This window comes from Pristiophorus japonicus, chromosome 13 (genome assembly GCF_044704955.1).
Source record: "Pristiophorus japonicus isolate sPriJap1 chromosome 13, sPriJap1.hap1, whole genome shotgun sequence".
NCBI classification, from domain to species: domain Eukaryota; kingdom Metazoa; phylum Chordata; class Chondrichthyes; family Pristiophoridae; genus Pristiophorus; species Pristiophorus japonicus.
In genome coordinates, this window is record NC_091989.1 from 97,709,727 (window position 1) to 97,732,998 (window position 23,272).

The following is a 23,272-nucleotide window of genomic DNA, read 5'->3' on the forward strand; positions in this document are numbered from 1 at the left end:
CATTTTGCAACAAAATAGATAAATTAATAGTAGATAGAAATAAATAGTTTTGATCCAATAGCCATTATGGAGATGTGGTTGCAAAGTAACCATGGTTGGAAAATAAATATTCCAGGATATTTAACTTTAAGAGATAAGCAAAATGGAAAAAAAAGATAGCCCTGAAAGGATGGGATAAAGACACAACACAAGAAATAGGAGTAGGCCATTCAGCACCTCGAGCTTGCTCAGCCATTCAACAAGATCATGGCTGATCTTCCACCTCAACTCCACTTTCCTGCACTATCCCTCGATTCCCTTAATCTCCATAAATATCTCAATCTGTCTTGAATATACTTAGACGGAGCCTCCACAAAACCTCAGGTAGAAAATTCCAAAGATTCACCACCGAGTGAAGAGATTTCTCATCAGTCCTAAATGGCCAACCCCTTATTCAGACGATGCAGCAAAAAGCCTCCTGGAAATAGTGGAGAATCATGGTTCGAGCGAGAATGAGGAACTGAAAGAAATTACTGGTAAAAAAAAATACTGGCGAAATTAATGGGACGGAAAGTCGATAAATTGCCTGGACCCAATGGCCTACAACCTAGGGTTTTGAAAGGGGTGGCTAGAGAGATAGTTGATGCATTGGTTGTCATTTAGAATCTATGAAATTTTGGAAGAACAGCTCCTGCAAATTGGAAGGTAGCAAATGTAACCCCGTTATTTAAGAAAGGAGGGAGTGAAAAAAATGGGGAACTACAGACCAGTTAACTTGACATCAGTAGTAGAGAAAATGCTAGAATCTATAATTAGGGACATGGTAACAGGGCACTTAGAAAATAGGATTGGGCAGAGTCAACATAGATTTATGAAAGGGAAATCACATTTAACGAATCTGTTGAGTTTTTTTTGTGGTTATAACTAGCAGAATAGATAAGGGGGAAACCAGTGGATGTGATTTATTTGGATTTTCAGAAGGTTTTCGATAAGGTGCCACACAAGAGGTTATTAAACAAAATTAGGACTCATGGGATTGGGGGTAATATACTAGCATGTATTGAGGATTGGTTAAAGGACAGAAAACAGTAGGAATAAACTGTTCATTTTCGAGTTGGCAGGCTGTAACTAGGAGGTGCCGCAAGGATCGGTGCTTGGGCCCCAGCTATTCACAATCTACATCAATGATTTGGATGAGGGAACCAAATGTAATATATCCAAGTTTGACGATGATACAAAGCTAGGTGGAATGTAAGTTTGGAGGAGGATGTAAAGAGGCTTCAAGGGGATGGTGACAGGCTGAGTAGGGTAAGAACATGGCAAATGGAATATAGTGGAGAAATGTGAAGTTATCCACTTTAGTAGGAAAAATAGAAAAGCAGAGTATTTTTTCAAATGGAGAGAGATTGGGAAATGTTGATGTTCAGAGGGACCTGGGTGTCCTTGTACATGAATCAAAGTTAACATGCAGGTAGAGCAAGCAATTAAGAAAGCTATATTACAAGAGGATGTGAGTACAAGAATAAAGATGTCTTGCTGCAATTATATAGGCCCCGGTGAGACCGCACCTGGAGTATTATGAAGGGGGACCAAAACTCTACACAAGAATATACTTGCCAGAGAGAGTGCAATCAAGGTTCACCAGACTGATTCCTGGGATTTTGGGGGGGGGGGGGGGGCGGCGCAGAGAGATTGCCCTATTATTAGGAGAGATTGAGTAGACTGGGCCTATATTCTCTACCTTTCATTCTTCTAAACTCTAATCTCATTGAAACATACAAAATTCCTATATGGCTTGACAGGGTAGATGCAGGGAGGTGGTTTCCTCTGGCTGAAGATCTAGAACCAGGGGTCGGCCATTCAGGACTGAGATGAGGAGAAATTTCTTCACTCAGAGGGTGGTGAATCTTTGTAATTCTCTAGTCCAGAGGACTGTGGGGGCTCAGTCATATATTCAAGACAGATCGCTAGATTTTTGGATATTAAGGGAATCAAGAGAGTGCAGGAAAGTGGATTTGAGGTAGATGATCAGCCAGGATCTTATTGAATGATGGAGCAGACTCGAGGGGCCAAATGGCCTGCTCCTATTTCTTATGTTCTTCATACATGATGCACTGAAAGCACATATATTCTTGTATCACCCATAATGGAGATGAACTTTAAAAAAAAAAAATCAATAACTGACTCAAAATGTAAAAGGCTCTGGACCCCTGAGGGAAGTCAGAGGCTCTGACCATAATCTGTAAGCAGTCTTGCACTTGGAAGTTGTGCCAGAGGACAGGAGGGTTACCAATGTAATACTTTTGTTCCAAAAATAAAATGGGCCAAACCAGACAACTATAGACCAGTCAGCTCAACGTCAGGCAAGCTTCTAGGGGCAATAAAATCAAAACAATGACTCCATTAAAAACATGGTCAAGGACATCCAGCATAGATTAATTTAAGAGAGTTCTTTTTAATTAACAGTGTATTGACAGAGCAAATGCAGTGAATGTAGTGTAAGTGGAGCATTTGATAAGGTGTTGCTGATAGAGTGTAATAAAAAAATGTATAAAAATAGGTGGGTGGTTAACTGTGAAGGTGACAGTAAGCAACTTCAGGAGGAAACATATTATAATACTGGGCAGATAGACGTCAGATGAAGTTTAATGCAAAGTCTAGTCTCTTCCTCGCCCCCTACACTAAAAACATGAGACAATTTGAACTTGTTTTGAGAATTACAAGTTAAGTCTGAACAGGAGAAACGTTACAGCTACTAGCAATCCAGATTTTGGAAAGGCTAATTTAAACAGGATGAGAAAGACTGACGACAGCAAACTGGTCAAAACAGTTATTGGCGGAAATGTGGGAAGTGGTCAAAAATATAATTTAGCCTAATACAGGACCAATATATACGCCAAGGGAAAAGATCTTTACTTACCAAATAAAACAAGTAGTCATGATTGACAAATGAGGCAAGATATAACAAAACTCAAGGAAAGAGTATATAAAAGTACATAGAATAGTGTATATCCAGGGGCAGGAAAGACAAAGAACAGTAAAGGAAAACAAAACACAAGGAAAAACTACAAAAAGGGAACATGAAATGAAACTTCAAGGGATATCAGGATTTATAATTAAAAAAAAGGTAGTCAAGGGTAATGCAGGCCCTTGACAAACAGAGGAGTGTAATATTGCAAATGAAAATAAGGAAATAGCAGACTTGAATAATCCTAATAGTAAAATGAATAGGATAATATACCTTACATTTCATGGAAAAATAATCAAAGACTGGAACTCAAAGTTAATGTAAGCAAGGAAACAAAAGGCACCAAAGACTGAAATCCCCACGACCTGATGGTTTTCACCCTGGGGTTTTAAAGGAAGTATGCTTTAGCCATAATCTTCCAATGTTCTCTTGATACAGGGATTGTTCCTTTAGTTTGGAAAATTAAGAAAGGTGAGAGAAACTAAGAAATTATAGACCTGTTACTCCAACATCTGTTGTGGGGAAGTTATTGGAATTTATAATTAAGGACAGAGTGACTGAGCACTTAAATAATTTTGAGCTGATTAGAGGGGAGCCAGCATGGATTTGTAACAGGTAGGTCATGTCCAACAAACCTAACTGAATTTTTTAAGGAAGTAACTAAAGTAGTAGACAGTGAGATATCTATGGATGTAGTTTACATGGATTTCCAGACAGCATTCAATAAGGTTCCACATAAAAGAGACTCTTAGCTAAAATTAACGATCATGGAATTGAAAGCAAATTATTGATCTGGTTCAGAGTTGGAAGACAGTAGGGATACGGGTGGGTGCTCAAATTGGAAGGACGTGACTAGTGGTGTCTCCAGGATCTGCTGGGGCCTCAACAATGCACTGTATTTATTAATGACTTAGATAACACAAGAGACAGACATATATCCAAGTTTGCCAATGACAAAGATTAGTGGTAAACTAAGTAGTGTAGAGGGAGTATAACATTACAGAGCCATCGATAGCTCAAGGTGAGTGGGCAAAACTGTGGCAGATGTATTTCAATGCAGGCAAATGTGAGGTCATCCATTTTGAACCAAAAAAGGATAGATCCAAGTATTATTTAAAAATTGTGACAAGCTAGGAATTGTGAAAAGCTAGGAACAGTGGAGGTCCAAAGAGATTTAGGGGTTCATGCAACTTTCCCTCCAAGCTGCACGACTACACAGCTCTCTGCTGGGACCAGCTTTTTCAATATTAAACTTTGCGCATGCCAAGAACAATTTACAGGGAACATTGGGTCCATGTACAGCTCACTAAAATGTAGTAGTTAGATACAAAAAAAAAAATAAAAGAGGCTAATCCAATGTTAACCTTTAGAACGAGGGCTAGAACATGAGGAGGAAGTTTTTTTTAAAGTTAGACCACATTTAGAGCAACGATTCCTGCAAGCTGTGCAGTGCTCTGAGGACCCCACGCAACCGACTTTTCAGAGAGAAAAACTGTGCATGCATGGTCTGAATGGCACCAAACAAAATTACAGGGCCAGAGAACATTGATTTGGAGTACCGTGGACAGTTCTGGGCACCTCCCCTTAGAAAGGATGTATTGAAAGGAGTGCAGCACAGATTCACTAGAATGTTACCTGGGCTCCAAGAGCCAAATTATGAGGAGATTTTAAATAAACTAGGCTTCTTCTCTTGGAATATAGAAGGTGAAGGGGCAATTTGTTTGAGGTGTTTAGGATTTAGAAAGGAATTGTTAGGGTAGATAATGTTACATACCCTGGTTGTGCATACATAAATGTGGGATTAGGTTTAATCTCATTAAAGCTTTTGCTTTTTAAAAAAAAATTAAATGAAATGGTTAAAAGTTGTTCATGCTTAAGGGTTCGATTAGTCAGGATACAATTTAGCCGACAGTGGTTTAGATGTTTGCTGAAATGACAGGATGTACAAGATTCATGTCTCTTGGCCAAGGCAGTTTTGAGATAAGGAATGAAAGAATGGAAGAGCAGGATGACAACAGTTGGCATCTGTTTTAAAGGAAATAAATAATTTCTGGGAGTCTTGTTCACAACAGCACTCATCATGCCAGAATCAGTCAAAGTTCATAAGAGACTATAATAAAAATCTCAAGCTTTCCTTAAGTTGCAGAGAGTCAGGATTGCAAAGGAACGACGGCAAAGTTGTGCATCTATCTATCTGGGGAAAGAACACGGTAGTGTTGTTTATTTCTCGATGTCTACTGTTTAAATATGGTCTGGACTTGGTCAAATACAAATAGAACATTGTAAACCATATTTTGTGTCAGAATCGAACTGGTTATGAGAAAGATATATTTTGGGGGGGGGGGGGGGGGGGGTTGGCAGTGGATATGGCGCAGGGAAAAGTGAGAAAGCATCTTGGACAAGGGAACATAATCTTGAAATCAGAACTAGGCCGTTCAGGAGAGAAAAAAAGTTAGGAAACACTTCTTTATGCAAAGGGCGGTAGGAGTGTGGAACACTCTCCCACCAAAAGCAGTAGATGCCAGCTCAATAATTTTCAATCGCCGATTGATAGATTTTTGCTAGCCAAGGGTATTATGGGATATGGAGCCAAAACGGGTGGGTGGGGTTAAGATACAAATCAGCTGTGATCTCAATGAATGGCAGAACAGGCTAGAAGAGTGTATGCCCTGTTCCTATAGGAAACCAAAACCTCCGTAAAGACCTAACCGAAGCCCAAAATGAGTTTAAAAAGGGCTATACTGGTCAGTCATTAAAACTGCCAAACAGGTACCAAGCAGGATCAAGATTTTTTTTGTAGCAATGTTCAAGGAAATATCACACAACTGGATTAAACTTTTGTGCAGATTCAAATTTCTGAAATTGCTATGCATTGGGAGACATGCTTATGCAATTTTTGCAGCAAGGTAAAGGAAGGACTCTTACATTACCTGTAGAATGGTGAACATTCCACTGCCGGTGCAAGATTTCCAGCTGGATCTTGAGTCTGCCCAGGAGTGTCCAGTTCCCGCGAGGAGTAGATGGAGCAGCAGGATTCAGTTAGGCTATTGTTTAGTGATGACAGTACTGTTGTCTGTCAAAATACAGAAGCAAAGAAATAACCACCATTTGAGGCATGTTACAATCAAGCATCCCAGGCTACTTGCAGTTACTAGAACCCAGACCTCAAAATGCATATTAAATAGCCAGTTTAAATTCAATGACACTGGAATTTACAGACTGACTAAACATAGATGCCATTAGTGATTAATACATTTACTATAGCAGCCTGAGATCAGCAAGCCTGCTAATTTCCACAAACTGGTTGCCAAATTAAACTAGGTATCTCTACCTGAATGACTATTTTGTATAAATTCATCCATTTAAAAAAAAATTAAAATCACTGATTTTATCTGCCCCACTTTAAGCAATCTGCTCCAGCAGAGGATTGATTACTCCTTGCACCCACAACCTCCATTTACTTTAAATGAGGAATACCAGACAAGTTATTGCTGAACTTTAGAAGCTCATACAAAATGTGACAATTAAGGTTTTTGGTCAAATTGACAGGCACTGCAGGTGAAATCTAGTTTGAAACACTTGGTTTAAGTCTCATATTTACAAATTTATCTGGATTTTTTTTTAAATAGAGGATTAATTACTGTAATTAGTACCTTCTCACTCAAGCCACATACAACTAAGGCCATGTGATACCACAGGAAATGTCAACAAGGATGCTCAAGCACAAATTAAATCAAATCCGATCAAATCAAAAAGTTGCCAGCTGCCTACAGTATTTCACTCAAATGGTGAGGCCACATCTAGAGTACTGGGTATAGTACTGGGCACCGCACAAGGATATATTGGTCCTAGTGCAGCGCAGATTCACCAGAATGTTACCATGGCTTTTGGGGGGGGGAGGGGGAGGGGGGGGGGGGAGGAGTCTAGGACAAGGGGACAACTTTAAAATCAGAGCCAGGCCACTCAGGAGAGAAAAGTTAGGAAGCACTTCACTAAAGGGTGGCAAGAAGAGTGAAATTCTCTCAAACAAAAAAAAAAGTGGTTTCTAGCTCAAGTCATAATTTTAAATCAGAGATCCATAAAATTGTACTAGTCAAGAGATGGATATGCAGCCAAGACGGGTGGATGGAGTTGAGATACAGATCAGCCATCATCTCATTGAATGACGGAACAGGCTACAGGAGCTGAATGGTCTACTTCTATGTTCCCAAGTGGCGATTCACGTGAGCCTGGACTATGAATGTGGCAAGGTATGTTGGGGTGGGGAGGAGGAGAGGGGCTTTAAAAAAAGACATTACAGTCATCTTCACCAGACAGATACACATATAAGCCACTGGATAATAAGTAGCAGAAACTCTAGCTAGTTGCTAAATCTATGAACAGACAAATTTGTAGTGCCCCTTATGCTGTTCTCGGTGACATCAAGCAATCAGAACAAACCAGAAAGGCATAGGTTTCATCCGCACCATTAAGTAGATTAAATCACATGGGCAAGTTATGCCTTCAGTTCTATTGCCCATGGGGCAATGAAACCAAGAGTCACAAGGAGGGGCCCACTACAGCAGATTGCACTATTCACCTGGATCAAATGGTCTTTCATACAGGAACCTAATGGGCCTCATTAGCCTGCAGATCCAAGTACCCTGGACCAGTACAGACTCACTGGGACAATCACTTCCTCCCGATTCTTATGATCTTATGATCTGCACTGACAGGAAACATATACAGAATGCCTGTACCAGAAAATGGATTTAACATCTCAGCACATCACCCCTTAGACCTGGCACAAACTCCAGTAACCTTGTTCTGGCATGTAGCTGTAAGTGGGCTGTAAGTAACTAATACACATGAAATACCATTGCTATTTAATGGGCACCTTTATTTGTAGTTATAACTGGTTGATTCTTTGCAACGTACATATTCCAACGTGTTGCTATATCATACAGTCCAATTTCACTTATCAAAGTGATTAGATGATGCCCCTGCTGAAGCAGGCCATCTCCTGATTCTGCACCTAAAGTTATGGTACAATTCACTGCATTCAGTCTGCACCAGTGCACCATTTGCAAAGCATTAAGGTACACATGGATTAAGTGCTAGCCTGCCTATCTGCATATTTGGATTACTGATGTGTTGCTCATCTAATTTAATAATTTCATGTCATACATAACAGCATGATACAGGGCCAAAACACAGATAGAGACGATATATGCCATGAGGCATATGAAGATCCCTCCTCAAGATAGGCCACTATCCTATTAGGGAGATGTTAGGAACAAATATTTGCATGGTTTTCAAACAATAGAATCTAAATGTCAATGCTTGAGTAAAGATGATTTATAGTGGCACATGAGCCAATGTCTGAGATTCTCCTTTTGTGGTACCATCTGGATGGATTTATTTTGTGACTTGTTGATTGAGAGTCCTCATCTTTTCAGTTGTGATTTCATAGAGTCAGGTACAACCCGACCCTCACGGGAGTGATGCACGTGCTAGATAAGAGGCATATTGGCTGGGATTGTCCGCCAGTGCAGTTAGTGAGCAGAAACCCCCAAGTCATTATTGTAGACAGCGTAAGCAATTACCAATGCAGGCAAACAAACTGCACAGTACATAGAACTACCCAACATAGCAATGGACTTCAGTTTTACAAAATTGCCGAATACACTCAGACAAACCACCATTGATAATTCAGGGGAGTACACTCACCAGAGGAGCTACAGCATCCAACTTGATAGATTTAGCAAGTGGAGACAACACCGACATACTGGGAAAAGTCAGCTCATCGTCCCTTTCTTGTTCTTTTGCCTCAGCTTCAGATTTCACCTCCTCACTCTGCTTTTCAGTTTTGGATTTTTCCAACTCTGCCACCATTTGGTCTTTATCCTCAGGCTCCATTTCTTCATCTGCACAGTCAAGCACACCTTCAAACAACTGATCAATTATTTCAGAGCTGTTCAGTTCTTCCTGTGAGCTCGACTCCAATTCTGAGAAAAAATAACTCCGTTATGCAAGTTCAGGTACTACAGAGTAGAGTTCAAAAATGTCACTATTGATATGAGGCTGGCTGTTTCCAGTTTATTGCAAAATTGGAAAGCTTTTTTAAAAAAGCTAAGGCAGTTCACTTTACCTTTACAATGGGAAAATTAGTTAAATTAAGGCATGGTTCAGTGTAGCAGCTTCTAGCTCAGTCTTTCCTAAATCAGCAAGATTAGCAGCAGTCTATTTGACTATAGGTGAATCACAGCCAAGCCAGATTTATGCAAAGCATACATAGTCATGAGGCCTCTGGATAGCAATCAGAAGCAGGAAACTTACCAACTGACCATTTGAAGGGTAAAAATATGCTTTAGTGCCACACTACACTCCCAGATGGTTCAATAGGTGAAAGTTCACCTTTAGAAAATTCTCAATAAGTTAAAGTTACAAACCAGTGCTTAAATGCTCGCCATTTAAAAACTTACTTTCTCAAGGAACATTGACATTGATCAGCAAGACAGGAAAGATCTGCTAAGGATCAAGTGTGACAAGGAAGCAAAATAAAGTGTTGAAGTTGCTTGAAAGCTCATCAAGCACTGGGTTGAAGGGTAAAACTTAAGCTAGTTAGTGCAAAATATCTCAGCCCTTCCTCTTCTCCACACCAGGTACTGTTTGGCCTACACCCCACCCATCAGAAGCAAAGTGCATTGAAACTCCAATAATGCAATGCCCAGAATTCAAAAACGCAAAGGAGAACAGTTTTCCAGTATAAAACTAGTTTCCTGAAGCTTCAGTTAACTTTAGTTTACTTTTTAGATAAACTTTTGGACTCGGTCAGTCACATCAAAGACTTTTTTTTCTATAATGTTCTCAAGTAGAATTGTACTCCAACACGTAGACTGCACGTGTTGTACCATACGTTTAAAAAGGTTTGCCTCCTGAAGTCAAAGGTGTCCACCATTTTCACCTGACTAATGAAATATTGTTCCATGAGCCAAGAAAGGAGGAGCCAATCTGGTGTGCTTTCCCTCCCTACAAGGCAGCATTTGATAGGGCTGACCATGAGAAAATAGATTACAGCTCCCAAAATACACAAAGATGGACAATCTTTCTGCCGATAGAAGTGCCCCTTCAATTCCTCCAATTACAAATCAGCATTTAAGTTTATAACTTGATAATCTCAAGGGGCCATGACAAAATTCTCATACCAATCTCAGAGATGCATTTCTCATTCTCATCGCTTTCAGTTTCTACATACTCTGGCGATGGAATGTTTTGTGGTTCTAATGCAAAGGTAACTTTCCTGAGGGGAGTAGACCAATCCACAGGCTTGTCTCCATTGCAATCACCTAATTTGGGATTAACAGTTCATAAGGGTTACACATCACTGAATGCATGCAAATATTCTCTGTCAGCATCTTCCATTATAATACTATGCAGGAAATGCAAAATTGCAAATGTATTAAGCCAGTATGCTAAATTATTGAAGCTAACAAGTTAATCATCACATGGATCTCTACTTTGACAGATATGCAGCTAAACAGTTCAGTGGTACACCAGGGCTGCAACCATTTCTATACAGGACCTGAAGTGAAGGGAGAAGGAACAAAGCTTTGGATGTCCAGCTTTATTCCCATTAAAGTTTTTCAAAAATGGTGGAAGAAATTGAAGCGTGCTCATCTGTGGGAACACCACTACCTGAAAGCTCAGGTCCTTTATTTTTTACCACCTCCCCACCACCAATGCAATTTACAAGACTAAAAAAATCTTCAAGTGTGGCTCAAAAAAGTGGATTTAATGCTTAACGAAGTGAAATTTCAGTTTGTAGCTTGATCTAAGCAGTACAAGGTAGTAGGATGCAGTGGTCTCATGGTGGTAGAATACAGCCCAATACAGGTTAGTAGCAGAAGGATATGGCTGACAGCATGCAACAGGCAAGATTGGATAGAATAACTGGCAGTTGAGCTTGTTAGTTGATAAAGAATGTACAGCTTTCATACCTTCAGTAATCCAGAGGATCTCTTCATACTTTTTATTGTGCTCAAAACCTGAAGTAGCATCATTGCCCAGAATAGTGTTCTCTTGAGATTTGGTACTCTCCTTCGACTCTTCCTGTTGTATCGATAGACTTGGCACTGAAGTATTAATATCCTTATGGGAAAAGAGAAAGAGAGAATTAACATTTTGTGAACCTTATGTAGACACTGCATCATTCATTGGAGGCAATACCTAAAACAATGGTCCTGATTTTACAGGGCCTATTGGTGGTGAACGGTCGTTTTTTGGACTGGAGAAAGGTATACAGTATGTTCCCCAGGGGTCGGTACTAGGACCACTGCTTTTCTTGATATATATTAATGACTTGGACTTGGGTGTACAGGGCACAACTTCCAAAAGTTGCAGGTGACAAAACTTGGAAGTATAGTGAACTGAGGAAGATAGTGATAGGCTGGTGAAATGGGCAGATAAAATTTAACACAAAAGTGCAAAGTGACACATTTTGGTAGGAAGAATGAGGAGAGGCAATATAAACTAAAGGGTACAATTCCAAAGGGGGTGCATGGAGAGAGAGACCTGGAGGTATATGTGCACAAATCATTGAAGGTAGCAGGGTAGGTTGAGTATATATAAAATATATATATATGGCTAAGTGGGAGTGGGACTAGCTGAAGTTCTCTTGCAAACCGCATGTGCCCCTGGGTTGCATGGACCTTTATACCTGCAGGTCCAGGACCGCAAGAGTCCAAAGCTCTAGAGACAGCCGGTAAGTACGTACTTTTCTTGCTGTTCGGAGGCAGCAACCCTCCGACTGCAATTTCCAGGCCTGGGAGGGAGTCAAAATGTAAAGAAAAAGAATGCATTTGTTTAGTGCATTTTATGTCCTCAGGACATCCGAGCTTTACAGCCAATGAAGTACTTTTGAAGTGTAACAACTTGTAATGTAGGGATATGCTGAAGCCAATTTGTGAACAGCAAGGACTCGGAAAAAAAAAAGATAAATAACCAGATATCCTGCTTCAGTAACAGTTGAGGATAAAGGTAGCCCAGGCGAACTCTCCTGCTCTTCAAATAATGCCATATGATCTTGTACATTCACCTGAGGGAGCAGAGGGGTCTTTAGTTTAAGGTCTCAGCCAAAAGAAACATTTGGCAATTTTGTTTGGGTGAATATGGGGGATAAAAAGAATAAAAATAAACAAAGTCAGTAACAAGTAAGGTCATATTTACAGCCTCAGATTGGTAAATAAATGCAGAACCACCACACAATAGTGGTCTAACTAGCACTTGTGCTAAAGCTAGGCTGGACTTTACAAGACTAAACAAGTCAGTCAAACGCCAATTGCTGAAGATAGATCCACACTGCCATCTTCTCACCCATGTGCATTCTATTGAACAGTCACATCGTCTAAACCATTAGAAAGCAATTTATATTTAATTTATTGGCAACTCCCTTCATTCCATGATTCAATGCTTTCAAGATTATTGGTTGCCTGGGAAATACATTTGTACTGTGACATTAAGATCTGTTCCAATGGTGCTAGTGAGGAAACAGATGGCCACAGGGAATTCTGCAGCCAGCATTAAAATGAAACTGTCAGTGAGCATGCCAAAATGTCTCTAAACAGCAGCAGGAGAATGGTATGTGATCTTTAAGAATTCATCACAAAGCACTGCACACTACAATAATCATCTCAACTGCAAAACAAACTCACATCTACATAGCAACTTTCATATCCTCAGGATGACACAAAGCACTTTACAACCAATTACTTTTGAGGTGCAGTCACTTATTATTTAGGAAAAGCCAATGGAAAGACAGACGATGAATTAAACACAAAAAAAAAACACACAATAGGGAGAAGCGAGAATTCAGCAGAGAGGAAAGAAGTTTGCATCTCAAATATTGAAAATAAAGAACAGAGCTGGAAAGACAGTGAAGGAGAAACAGGAAATATGAACCCTCTTAAGTTTGCATCAAATGTGGTTGGAGCAGTGCAGGAGGCTAAAGAGAAAGATTGGCATGGGAATGGGGAAGAAGTTTGCACTGGGGAGCAGCAGGGAGCCATCTTGCTTCAAAAACAGAGTTGTTCAGCAATGGCACAATTCCCAGTAATTAGGTCAGTAATTTTACCTAAAAAGACAGTCTTGGTGTATCCAAGACCCTCAAGGTGGCCTTTATATAGCAGGAAGACAGAAACCTCTATTTGGGATTTAAAGTGTAAAGACAAATAAGCTTTTCATCTCAAATTGTTTGCACAGTTCGGAATTGGAAATAAATTGACACCATCAGATTAAACGGTTAGAAGGTATAGACGACCTGTAACATATCTTTGAATTTTCAAGTTTTATGCCCAGCAAGTCTCAAGACACAAATGGTTGAAAGCTCCTGGATCAAGAATGCAGTCTTGTCCAAACTGAAGTCAAATAGAGCTATGCATCTGGCAAGAGGCCCATCTAACAATACTATTCAACTATAAAATTATCCTTAAAATGGGACATTTAGAAAAATAGCATTTCATCCACCTCCACCCCACAGTGCAATTTCAAAACTACAAAGAGATAAATAAAAAGTTTAAGGTTTATTTCTAAATCCACTACTACAATGACTCCTGTATCCTCTTAGCTTTGCAGGTATAGGGAGGTTATGTAAATTAGTGATTAATAATTGCCCAGTACATGTAGGTTTCTTTCTATACATCAGGCATTGATAAAATGGCCACTTTGGTACTAGGGCAAACCTTTGAAGATACTCAGTGCAATCATCTCCATAAAAAAAAAAGATGAAAAATAATTTAAAATGTCAGTATGATTACCTAATTTGAACCACAGAAAAACAGACCATCTCCAACCCCTTCCCCAAATAGATCAGCCCAATTCAGGGTTTAAAGCTACTATTGTGAACCACAAGACAATCAATTGACTAAAATAAAAAAGCGCTATTTTACAATAATTCCATCCACAAACATGTAGACCCATTTGGAAGTTCCAATAGACATCCAGAAAGCAGCTTAGTCCCAATATTAGTCCATCAGTAAGAGTCTATAGATTGTGGGATCAACTTACTGTGGCCATTCCATTGGCATCTGGAGGTTGCTCAGAGTTCATTTCGTCCACTGGCATGCTCACGTGGCCTCGACCCTTCCTGATTCTTCCTCCTATGCATGTTACACTAGATGCTACCTGCAACAGGCCATGCTCAGCACACTAGAGATCACTTCCATTAATGTGCAAGTATTAGTTTTCATGGTGAATCCTCACCAAACATGCAGGTGGTCCTCAAATTAAAACCAGTTACATTTACCAAGGTTAGAAAAAGTCTCCTGCTTATCTAGAATCCTCCTTTGTAGGTTTACTTATTTGAATTTCCAATTAGAGCCAGTACCAAGAACAAGTTGCTTCAAAGATCAAAAATAGTGAGTTCAGTTTTGCTGAGCACTTCAAGACCCAAAAGCCATGTGAACCAATTGAGACCAGCCAAAAGCACAACAAATAGGAAATTAACATATTCAAGACAGAGTAGTGCAATAGTCAGTACCCTTTTTTGCTGATCTATTCAAGTTAGCAATGAGATCTAGAAATGTAAATACTCATGACAAGCCAACACAAGACATTGAGACGCCCATTCAAAAAATAAAAGCAAGTGTATGAACCTCTAAAACATTTCCAAATATTCAAACACTAAGGACCTTCTTGGAGGGCAAAAAGCCGAGGAGATTGATTATAACCTGGAGGGAATTAAGTTACGACACTACATAAAGCTCTTACCACGCAAATCAGAAAAACGGAGGGTTTTTGTTGTAAATGTTGTTAAAAATGTACTCAAGCTACACAGTTCACATTTATGGGGCCATAAATCATATCCAACTGTGGGTTTCACCTCAAAACCTGGCAAATTGAGATTCTCATTTATCCACAATGGTCCAATTTGTAAGTCCTAGTTAACCCATTTGGGAAAGGTACCTAGGAGAGGAATTACTTGGTGAAAAATCCCAAGTAAGATTGGAGAAAATATTACTTCTTACAAATGATGGACACTTCTGAATAAGTAAGCAATGTGAAGAGTTTTAAGCTTGCTAGTTTTCAGCAAGCTCTTTTCCTGCTGTGAAGCACCAGGGTCCTTATGACTTTTATATCCAGCACAGACAATGGGGACATTAGAAGAGTTAATTCTTTAGATATGGAACATGGTTTCAGATGTGAACCGTAGTTGTTCAAAGTTGGCATGAGGCATTGAACTTGGGCTATCGGAAACATTAAAAAAAAGGTAGAAATTTACAAATAACTTTGGGAAACATTTTACCTGTATCGATATCAAGTAAAGAGCCAAAATTGTCACGTTAAAATGTTCACAACTCAAGAAGGTTGTGCCAAAAATGGATACTGACTGTTGAAAGTGAAGACACACCAATTATATTGAAGTGGAAAACCAGTTAAAATTCTCTGCAAAATGACTTCACCCAAGGTGATTTTCTTCAAGGAGGGGGAAGAGTGTCCCTTCTTACCCCAACAGTTTGCTCGAGTCCTGTGCAGGATTTGGGTGTCTTTCTCGCCCAGGGACTGTTTCCTTCAGTCTTACCCCGAAGCATTGCAAGCTCCTGCTCCCGCTCCTACAGACAAAAGAACCAGCCAGTCAATTTCTCGGACCAGCAGCCCACCCATCACACATGTTCACCATTAATCAGAAACTCTTCCTTTGCTGTTGATGGTTAACAGACCGACACTTTTGCAAGTTATCAAGGCAAGTTAGAAAAGAAGATTCCAGTAAGGCAAATCTCTCCAGTTTCTACAGGTTTACTCCAGGAGTGAAGTCAAATGAACATTACATAGGATTTACAGCACAGAAACAGGCCATTAGGCCCAGTCGATGCCAGCGTTTGTGCTCCACGCCAGCCTCCTCCAGTCTTTCTTCATCTATCAACACAACCCTCCATTCCCTTCTCTCATGCTTATCTAGCCTCCCAATTCGGTGTCATCTGCAAATTAAGAAATTCTGTTGATTCCAAAGTTTAAATCGTTAATCTAAATTGTGAAGTGGTCCCAGCACTGATCCTTGTGCACCACCACCTCCCGCCACTCTGCATATCTACCCTTTACCCCTACTCTCTTTCAGCCTTGAAGCCAGTTATCCATTCTGTTACTTGTCCTGACTCCACATGCTGACCTTATTAGTCTATTATGCGGTACTGTACCTTATCAAAGGCCTTTTGAAAATCTAGATAAATTACATCTACTGCATTACCCTTGTCCACTGTCATCTTTGATATCACAGGAACTCAAATGGTCCTTAAGCCAAATGTTCCTCCAAAAAAACCCTATGCATTACAGCACAAAATAAATTTTTTTTATTGAAATACTGCACAAAATCACTATGTCCGAGTGGGATAACCAAATTAACAATGAAGGCCATTGCTAGCTCCTAAAAGACTATTTCCATCATTGTGCACGCAGAAAAAGGAATATATAAAATTGTTAAAATTAAAATACATTTGGAAGTGAATTCTGTGGCACAATCAAACTAACATTAGAAACCCAAAGTAGTAATAGTAATGGGAGAATCAGATTGGCTGCAACCACCTTGCTTTCTATGAAAACTACAGCTCTCATGCAGCCTAAAAACAATCAAGCTTATTACTGGAAATCCTCAGAACAAAACGTCCCCACTGCGACACATCCTACTACACTGTTCAGCAATATTTTGTCAAGTTGAAGTTCAAGAATCTGACCACCAGCAGGCGCATTTATGTAATACTGCATATCCTTCAAAAAGGATTTAACTGTAATTTTGCACATCCAATGTCATAGGATCAGCCAGCATATGGCACTGACAACTATGGTTCACTTTAAGAATCATCCAATGAGATACCAGGACCAAACTTTCAATCTGGTACATACATTACATGAAGCAGATGGCCTGAGACTGTGCATGGAGTGAGCTCATTTTGGGGTTATGTGCCAAAGTGTGTTGGTCTAAACTGTAAATTACAGTGCTTGAACATCCAGCCCATCCTCACCAGCTGTTACTGTTTAAGTTTCCTCAAACCAAGAACGCAAACCTAGTTTTATTACAATTCTTTAAGTACTTCACTATGCTTATGGTCCAAATGACACTCCAGACATACCCTGAAGTCATACCTTGATGGCCACAGCGTGTCCAGTATGTTATATTCAACATTTTGTTTAGAATTCAAATGCTGCATTACAAATTTTATACTAATTCCCTTTCTTTTCTTCGTCCCACCCTTCTCCCTCGGAGGTCATGCGAGTCACCCACATTGATTTTACAGAATTTGACCACTGATGAAAGGAGGAAAAGCACACGGATGTATTGTACAGTGCAAAGGAAATTCTAACAAAAAGGGACTGACTGCCTGAGTGGAAAGTGTGACCTTGAGTAGCAATGTTCTACATTTAGGTATACAGCTTAGTTCAGAGTGTTCTTACAGTAGCTTTTACTATTTAGCATAAAACAGTACCTGGTTATTTCAACACTGACATTTGTTTTGCTCAGTTCCCGACAGAGATGTCAGGAAGCTGGGAGGGGAAGTTTCAGCCTCCGTCTCTTCCACACATCAGCAGCTGCATTTCAAGCTTCTGCAGTTTCCTGACATCACCATCCGACAGCTCAGCAAGTTTAAAGAAAACAAGTTAACAGATCACATGTCCGTTGGCAAACATTCATTCACTTAACCTTTTCAGGACTGCAAGGTTTCCTCAACTTGGAAGTGTATATGGTGATCTCTGTATAAACATGTACGCATTTCCACTTGCAAAATTCACTTTTATAAAAAGGAGGGAGCAGACAGGGTAGCACAGCAAACCTTCCAATGTTTTCCTGATGAACCACGTGCAACTTCTAAGGCCAACAAACAGAGGACTGTATTACATTCAGATAGTACGGTACAAGTGTTTTGGTGGCTGTGTGTGCCACAAGAACAGATGGACCCTCTGGTAGCCATTCCCATCTTTGCAGGCAATGAAGTCCCATAACTGCCATGAGCAGGTGAGGGCAGGTGGCAGTCCGCCTCACAGACCTAGAGGAGCAAGTTGGCAGGCCTCATCGGCGTCTCAGGTCAGGCAACTGCCACTGTGGGCGCTGACCTCCACTTGGATACCGAGAGCACTAATGAAGTAGTACTTGGTAAAATATTGGGTCTAAAGGCAGACAAGTCCCCTGGACCTGATGGCTTACAGCTTAGGGTCTTAAAAGGAGGTGGCATTAGAGATAGTGCATACATTGGTTGTAATCTACCAAAATTCCCTGGATTAAGAACATAAGAAATAGGAGCAGGATTAGGCCATTTGGCCCCTCAAGCCTGCTCTGCCATTCAATATCATGGCTGATCTGATCATGGACTCAGCTCCACTTCCCTGCCCGCTCCCCAAAACCCTTTACTCTCTTGTCGCTCAAAAATCTGTATCTCCGCCTCAAATATATTAAATGACCCAGCCTCCACAGCTCTCTAGGGCAGAGAATTCCACAGATTTACAAACCTCAGAAGAAATTCCTCCACATCTCATTTTTAAATGGGTGGCCTCTTATTCTGAGACTCTCCCTTAGTTTTCGTTTCCCCTACGAGTGGAAATATCCTCTCTGCATCCACCTTGTCGAGCACCCTCATAAGAACATAACATAAGAAATAGGAACAGGAGTAGGCCATATAGCCCCTCGAGCCTGCTCCGCCATTCAATATCATGGCTGATCTGATCATGGACTCAGCTCCACTTCCCTCCCCGCTCCTCATAACCCCTTATCGCTCAAGAAACTCTCTCTCTCTCAAATTTATTCAATGTCCCTACTTTAACCCCACTGCTAAAGAAGCTTCACCCTCACCATCTGAAACTCATTTATTCCTCATTTCCAGACCAGACTATTCCAAATGTCCTCTTCCTTATTTCCATTCGACACCATATCCCATCTCATTAATGTCCCCATGCAAAGTGCCATCCAATATCACCCCTATCCTTGCTGACCTGCACTGGATCCCAATTCCTCAATACATCTACAATACCCTGCACCCCATCCCACTCCATGGCCTTGTGCATACCCATTGCTCTGCCAACTCTAGTTTAATATGCATTCCCTTTCCTAAAACTCAGCTATTCAGTGATAAATCAAGGCACGCAGACTGCAGTTTACCTTTTTCATCCGAACAACATGAAATGCACTGGGAGTAGACTTCTGAAGCAGCATTGCCTGAATGGTTTTTGTACTTGGAGTTACTGCACTGATCTTGGGGCAGTTTGCTATTTCTTCCTGGTTCTGTTTTTCACGATTCCTCTCTTCAAATTTCTCTCGAACTGATTGTACAGCAACACCTAGTTTTTGAAGGAAAAGTAGACGATTGCATTAATAATCCTGCTAAATTAAATAAGCTTATGAAAGTAATAGGTCATGGAATCAAAATTAACAGATACACACTGATTACAGAATACTTTTCTGAAAAACATTTACAAACTCAAGGCCTAGCCACTGTGCAGGCTTAACAGCTAAAGTGACATACCAAAACAGGTACTTTACAAGTAATCCTAAGAGTTTACAGTAAAATGAAACACAAAGCACTTTGCACAAGTTGTATTTTGAAGTGTAGTTACTGATACATTTGCACCGCATGTAACTGAGATAAATAGCCAGTTTATTGTTTCATTGTCAATATTGACTGAGGGAGAAATTTTGGCTGTGACTTCAAACTCCTTAATCTTTTGCAAATAGTGCCATGAGATTTTATGAGTCCATCTGAAACTGCAGACAAAAACTGAATTCAGCATCTCATCTAAACACCACTACCTGTGACAATACAGTACTGCTTCAGTAATCCAGTGAAGGGTCCGCCTAGATTAGGTGCCCAAATCATAATGTTGACCTTAAGCCCAGCTCACCCAGAAGTGAGAATGTTACCAACTAAGCCAAGTTTATGTACATTAAGTTCAGGAGCTGTAAAGCAGAAAGTTATTGTTTTCTGGTTTGTGGAACAGCTCACTTTATAGTGGAGAGCACCTCTCAGCCAGGAGACACCAGAGAGGTAGCACACTTGCACTGTATTTTTTGAGACCCCCATTAAAAAAAAATCTTGCACTTTGGGGAGGGGTGGGGGAAGGCAGTAAAGAAAGCAAATTGGATCAGCTTTTCATGGCACATGCACAAAGATGTTAGCATGAATCCAACAATTCACTGCCGGTGTTCATTTTATAAATGGAACATCCAGGAAGCTTTAAACTTACACACAAGCATTTTGCACAGATTAGAATGAGACAAATAAAGTTACAGTCCATACATGTAAATTTCATATGGATATCTTAAAACCAGTCAAGATGCTAAATTGCAAGAAGGAAGCTTGACATCTTCAACCAGAGATCGTTGCCCATCTGGGAATGATTTCAAGGTGTACATTATGGTTTATCTACATTTGAAAATAGAGTCTCTCTTTCACCACCCCCACCGTCCCAGACTGAAGTCACCCAAAGGGTTTCCCCGGAGAGCAACAGACAGCGTTTCTGTAATTGCTTGGCAAGTCATAGACAATTCAAAATATGAAATATATTATGTCTATTACAATGTTTCAAATTCTGCTTTAGCAACATTACAATGCTATTTGCAACTTTTTCCTTCTGTTTCAGACCAATTTACATGGTGTCTTTCAGTAGATGTAACATTTGTTTCCACTGCTTATTGGCAATATCAATGACAAACAGTGCCAGTACGGCTCCTAGTGGAATGGCCCTCAAAATGTATATTGGTGATTTATGTAATAAGTTAAAACAATCTAATGTACCCAGTTCAAATGTGGCCTTGCCATCTAATATTTCCAAGCACAGTACAGCATTTTCACATTAAAAATGGGTGAAATTTTCAATTTTAGACCCAACATTTATTGCTTTGCAGTTGGGTAAATTGTAAGAAAGACCTAATCAAATTACAAAAATAATCCATTCACTGTGCAAAGATTCCAGTCTTTAGTATAGCACATTTTCAAAATACTGCATAAATATTTTAAAACAAATTTGAAGGCAATAAATAGAAAAAGAAAGGCACAATGAATGGGAAACACAGGAGAAACAAAGGGAATGAGATACTGAGAGAAGGGAAGTGAGGCAGACACAGATGGCTAGAAGGTGTGCAAGAGACACAAACAGAATTAGACTGCAAAACAAGCAGAGACAAAGGTGATTCCCTCACCCACTCATGAGTAGTACTATAGGTCAGTTCGTTATTTATAAAAGTTGGACTTTCGCCCTCACTGATAACTTTTGTATCAATTTTAATGTGTAGAAAAACTGCTGTGCTCTCCAAGATGCCTGCTGACATTCACATGCCTAGAGTTAATTTGCAATAGTTTCAGGAAGTGACCTAGCCACACCAGAGTACTTTTGACAGTTATTAACTACACGGCACAATACCACCACCTAGGAATTGAAGACAAAGAAAGATTACACTTACTCGAGATCATTGTAGTCTTCGTACAACTTATGATGGCTCTGTCCTCAGTCTTCTTTCGGACCTGCTTCAGCAGAAAGATTCTTAAAATTTCGATATTAAATATTTGGCAATGATCTAGCAACTTGGATGACGGCAATGGGACATGCAAGTTGCACAAAAATCAGTTGTTTCACAAACATTAGAAGCTATAAAACAAAGTACTATAAACTCACCAAGTCAACCCCATCACCCTCTCCTTAAAAAAAAAATGTTCCATACAAAAAATTGATTACAAGAGAGTTTATAACAGGTAAATAACAGATAAATAACAGGTCACAATGAGATCAGTCCTCTCCCCTGGAGGACAAATAGTCCTCATCAGGTGCAGCTCCTCAAGCCTCAGTAGCAGGTACAACCTCAAGCCTCCACAGCACTCCGGTATCTCTCAAATGGTTAGTAAGCATGTGGGAATCTGGACAGCAAGCAGCAGACTATCCAAATACAAGAGGATTCCCATCTGAGCTTAATCCCATGACATCAAGACTTTCCAGTAGGAGTTACTGGAAAATAAAAGGCTAGTGTCCCCTGTTTATAGACCAAGGATTGATCTTGGAATCTTGCTGGTGTACATGTCTCTGGACCACATTACTGTGCATCATTCTACAGGAGTGATGCTGTTAAAGTTTGTCAGTTCAGGCTAGAAAAAAAGTCCTCGGATTTGGCTTTAGTGCCAAAGAGAATGTGGGGCTTGGTAGAACTGAAGGAATGGATGAGGTTTGGTTCACTGGTGAATGACTGTTGAGCAATAATGAGCAGGGCAGAGCATGGAAATGCCATCTATGGCAGAATTGGTTTGTGATTTTCCAAGGTGATCTCAGTAAATATTGAGCTGTGTGGTTTTCCAGTTGGTTCCTAGATACATCTGTCTTAAAGAAAATATAAAGATTCCAATTACTATATGGGTACAGCAGTGTAGTGGTTATGTGATTGGAGCTCTCCTTCCCCACTGGCAACCTGGCCTCTTCTCCTCCAACACGTGGCAAGTTCCAAGGCTGTGACCCCCCCAGCCCTCCCACTCTGAACCCATGGACCACTGACCCTCCCAATGCATGCCCCCAAACAGGCCTCGGACCACCTACCACCAGGGGCGCTACCTAGCACCGAGCTTGCAGTCAACATTTCGCCGTAGACAACTAGGCCCATATAGCAGTGCCTGGTCTCCAGTCGTCTTGGAACCCCTTGCCACTGGATCAAGACTTTGCTCAGCTAAGCCAATGTGGTAGCCGGTGTGCAACGACCACCCCACAGTAAAAGAACTCACGCACAGGCATCTTCCACTCAGTCAACATCAAGTTCGGGACCTGGAACGTCAGGACGCTCATGGACAATACGAAACGCCGCACTGCCCGGGAACTTGACGCTTTGATAGACATTGCCGCCCGAAGCGAGACCCGGCAGGCAGGGGAAGGCCAGTTCAAGGAACAAGGTGGAGGTTACACCTTCTGGAAAGGGAAACCGGAGGAAGACCACCACCACCTCCACAGAGTCTGCTTCGCCATCAAAAAAGAGCTGGTTGACCGCCTCAAAGACTCCCCCTGCGAGGCTAACGAACTCATGGCTCTTCGACTCACCCTATCCCGGTGCCACAATCAATGCGTACGCCCCAACACTCAATGCAACTGATGAGGCCAGAGGGTTTTTACTCCAACCTCGAAAAATCCTTGTCCTGCGTCACCACGGGCGACAAACTGATCCTCCTCGGTGACTTCAACGCCAGGGTCGGCAAGGACACAGACCTCTGAGCAGGCATGATTGGCAGAGAGGGGGTAGGGAAAGCCAACTCCAGCGGTACCCTACTCCTGACAAAATATGTCCTGAGCACGGACTGGTCATCACTAACACCTTGTTCTGCCAGAGGGACAAATACAAGG

General features: G+C 40.7%; 1 protein-coding gene across 6 annotated transcripts in view; it reads right to left on the bottom strand.

Annotated features, from left to right (window-relative positions):
• The window catches only part of LOC139278711 (anillin-like), a 66,138-nt gene that overhangs the window by 27,295 nt on the left and 15,571 nt on the right, over window positions 1–23,272 (bottom strand). For 4 of the 6 annotated variants that reach the window (XM_070897778.1, XM_070897776.1, XM_070897775.1 and 1 more), the window contains exons 5-12: window positions 21,363–21,423; window positions 19,065–19,243; window positions 15,430–15,534; window positions 13,991–14,107; window positions 10,927–11,077; window positions 10,135–10,275; window positions 8,657–8,934; window positions 5,878–6,020 (exon numbers count right to left, since the gene is read on the bottom strand). In XM_070897778.1, coding sequence (XP_070753879.1) covers window positions 5,878–6,020; window positions 8,657–8,934; window positions 10,135–10,275; window positions 10,927–11,077; window positions 13,991–14,107; window positions 15,430–15,534; window positions 19,065–19,243; window positions 21,363–21,423 — 1,175 coding nt within the window. The remainder of the gene's footprint in view (window positions 1–5,877; window positions 6,021–8,656; window positions 8,935–10,134; window positions 10,276–10,926; window positions 11,078–13,990; window positions 14,108–15,429; window positions 15,535–19,064; window positions 19,244–21,362; window positions 21,424–23,272) is intronic. The other 2 variants (XM_070897780.1, XM_070897779.1) reach the window with 2 other exon arrangements.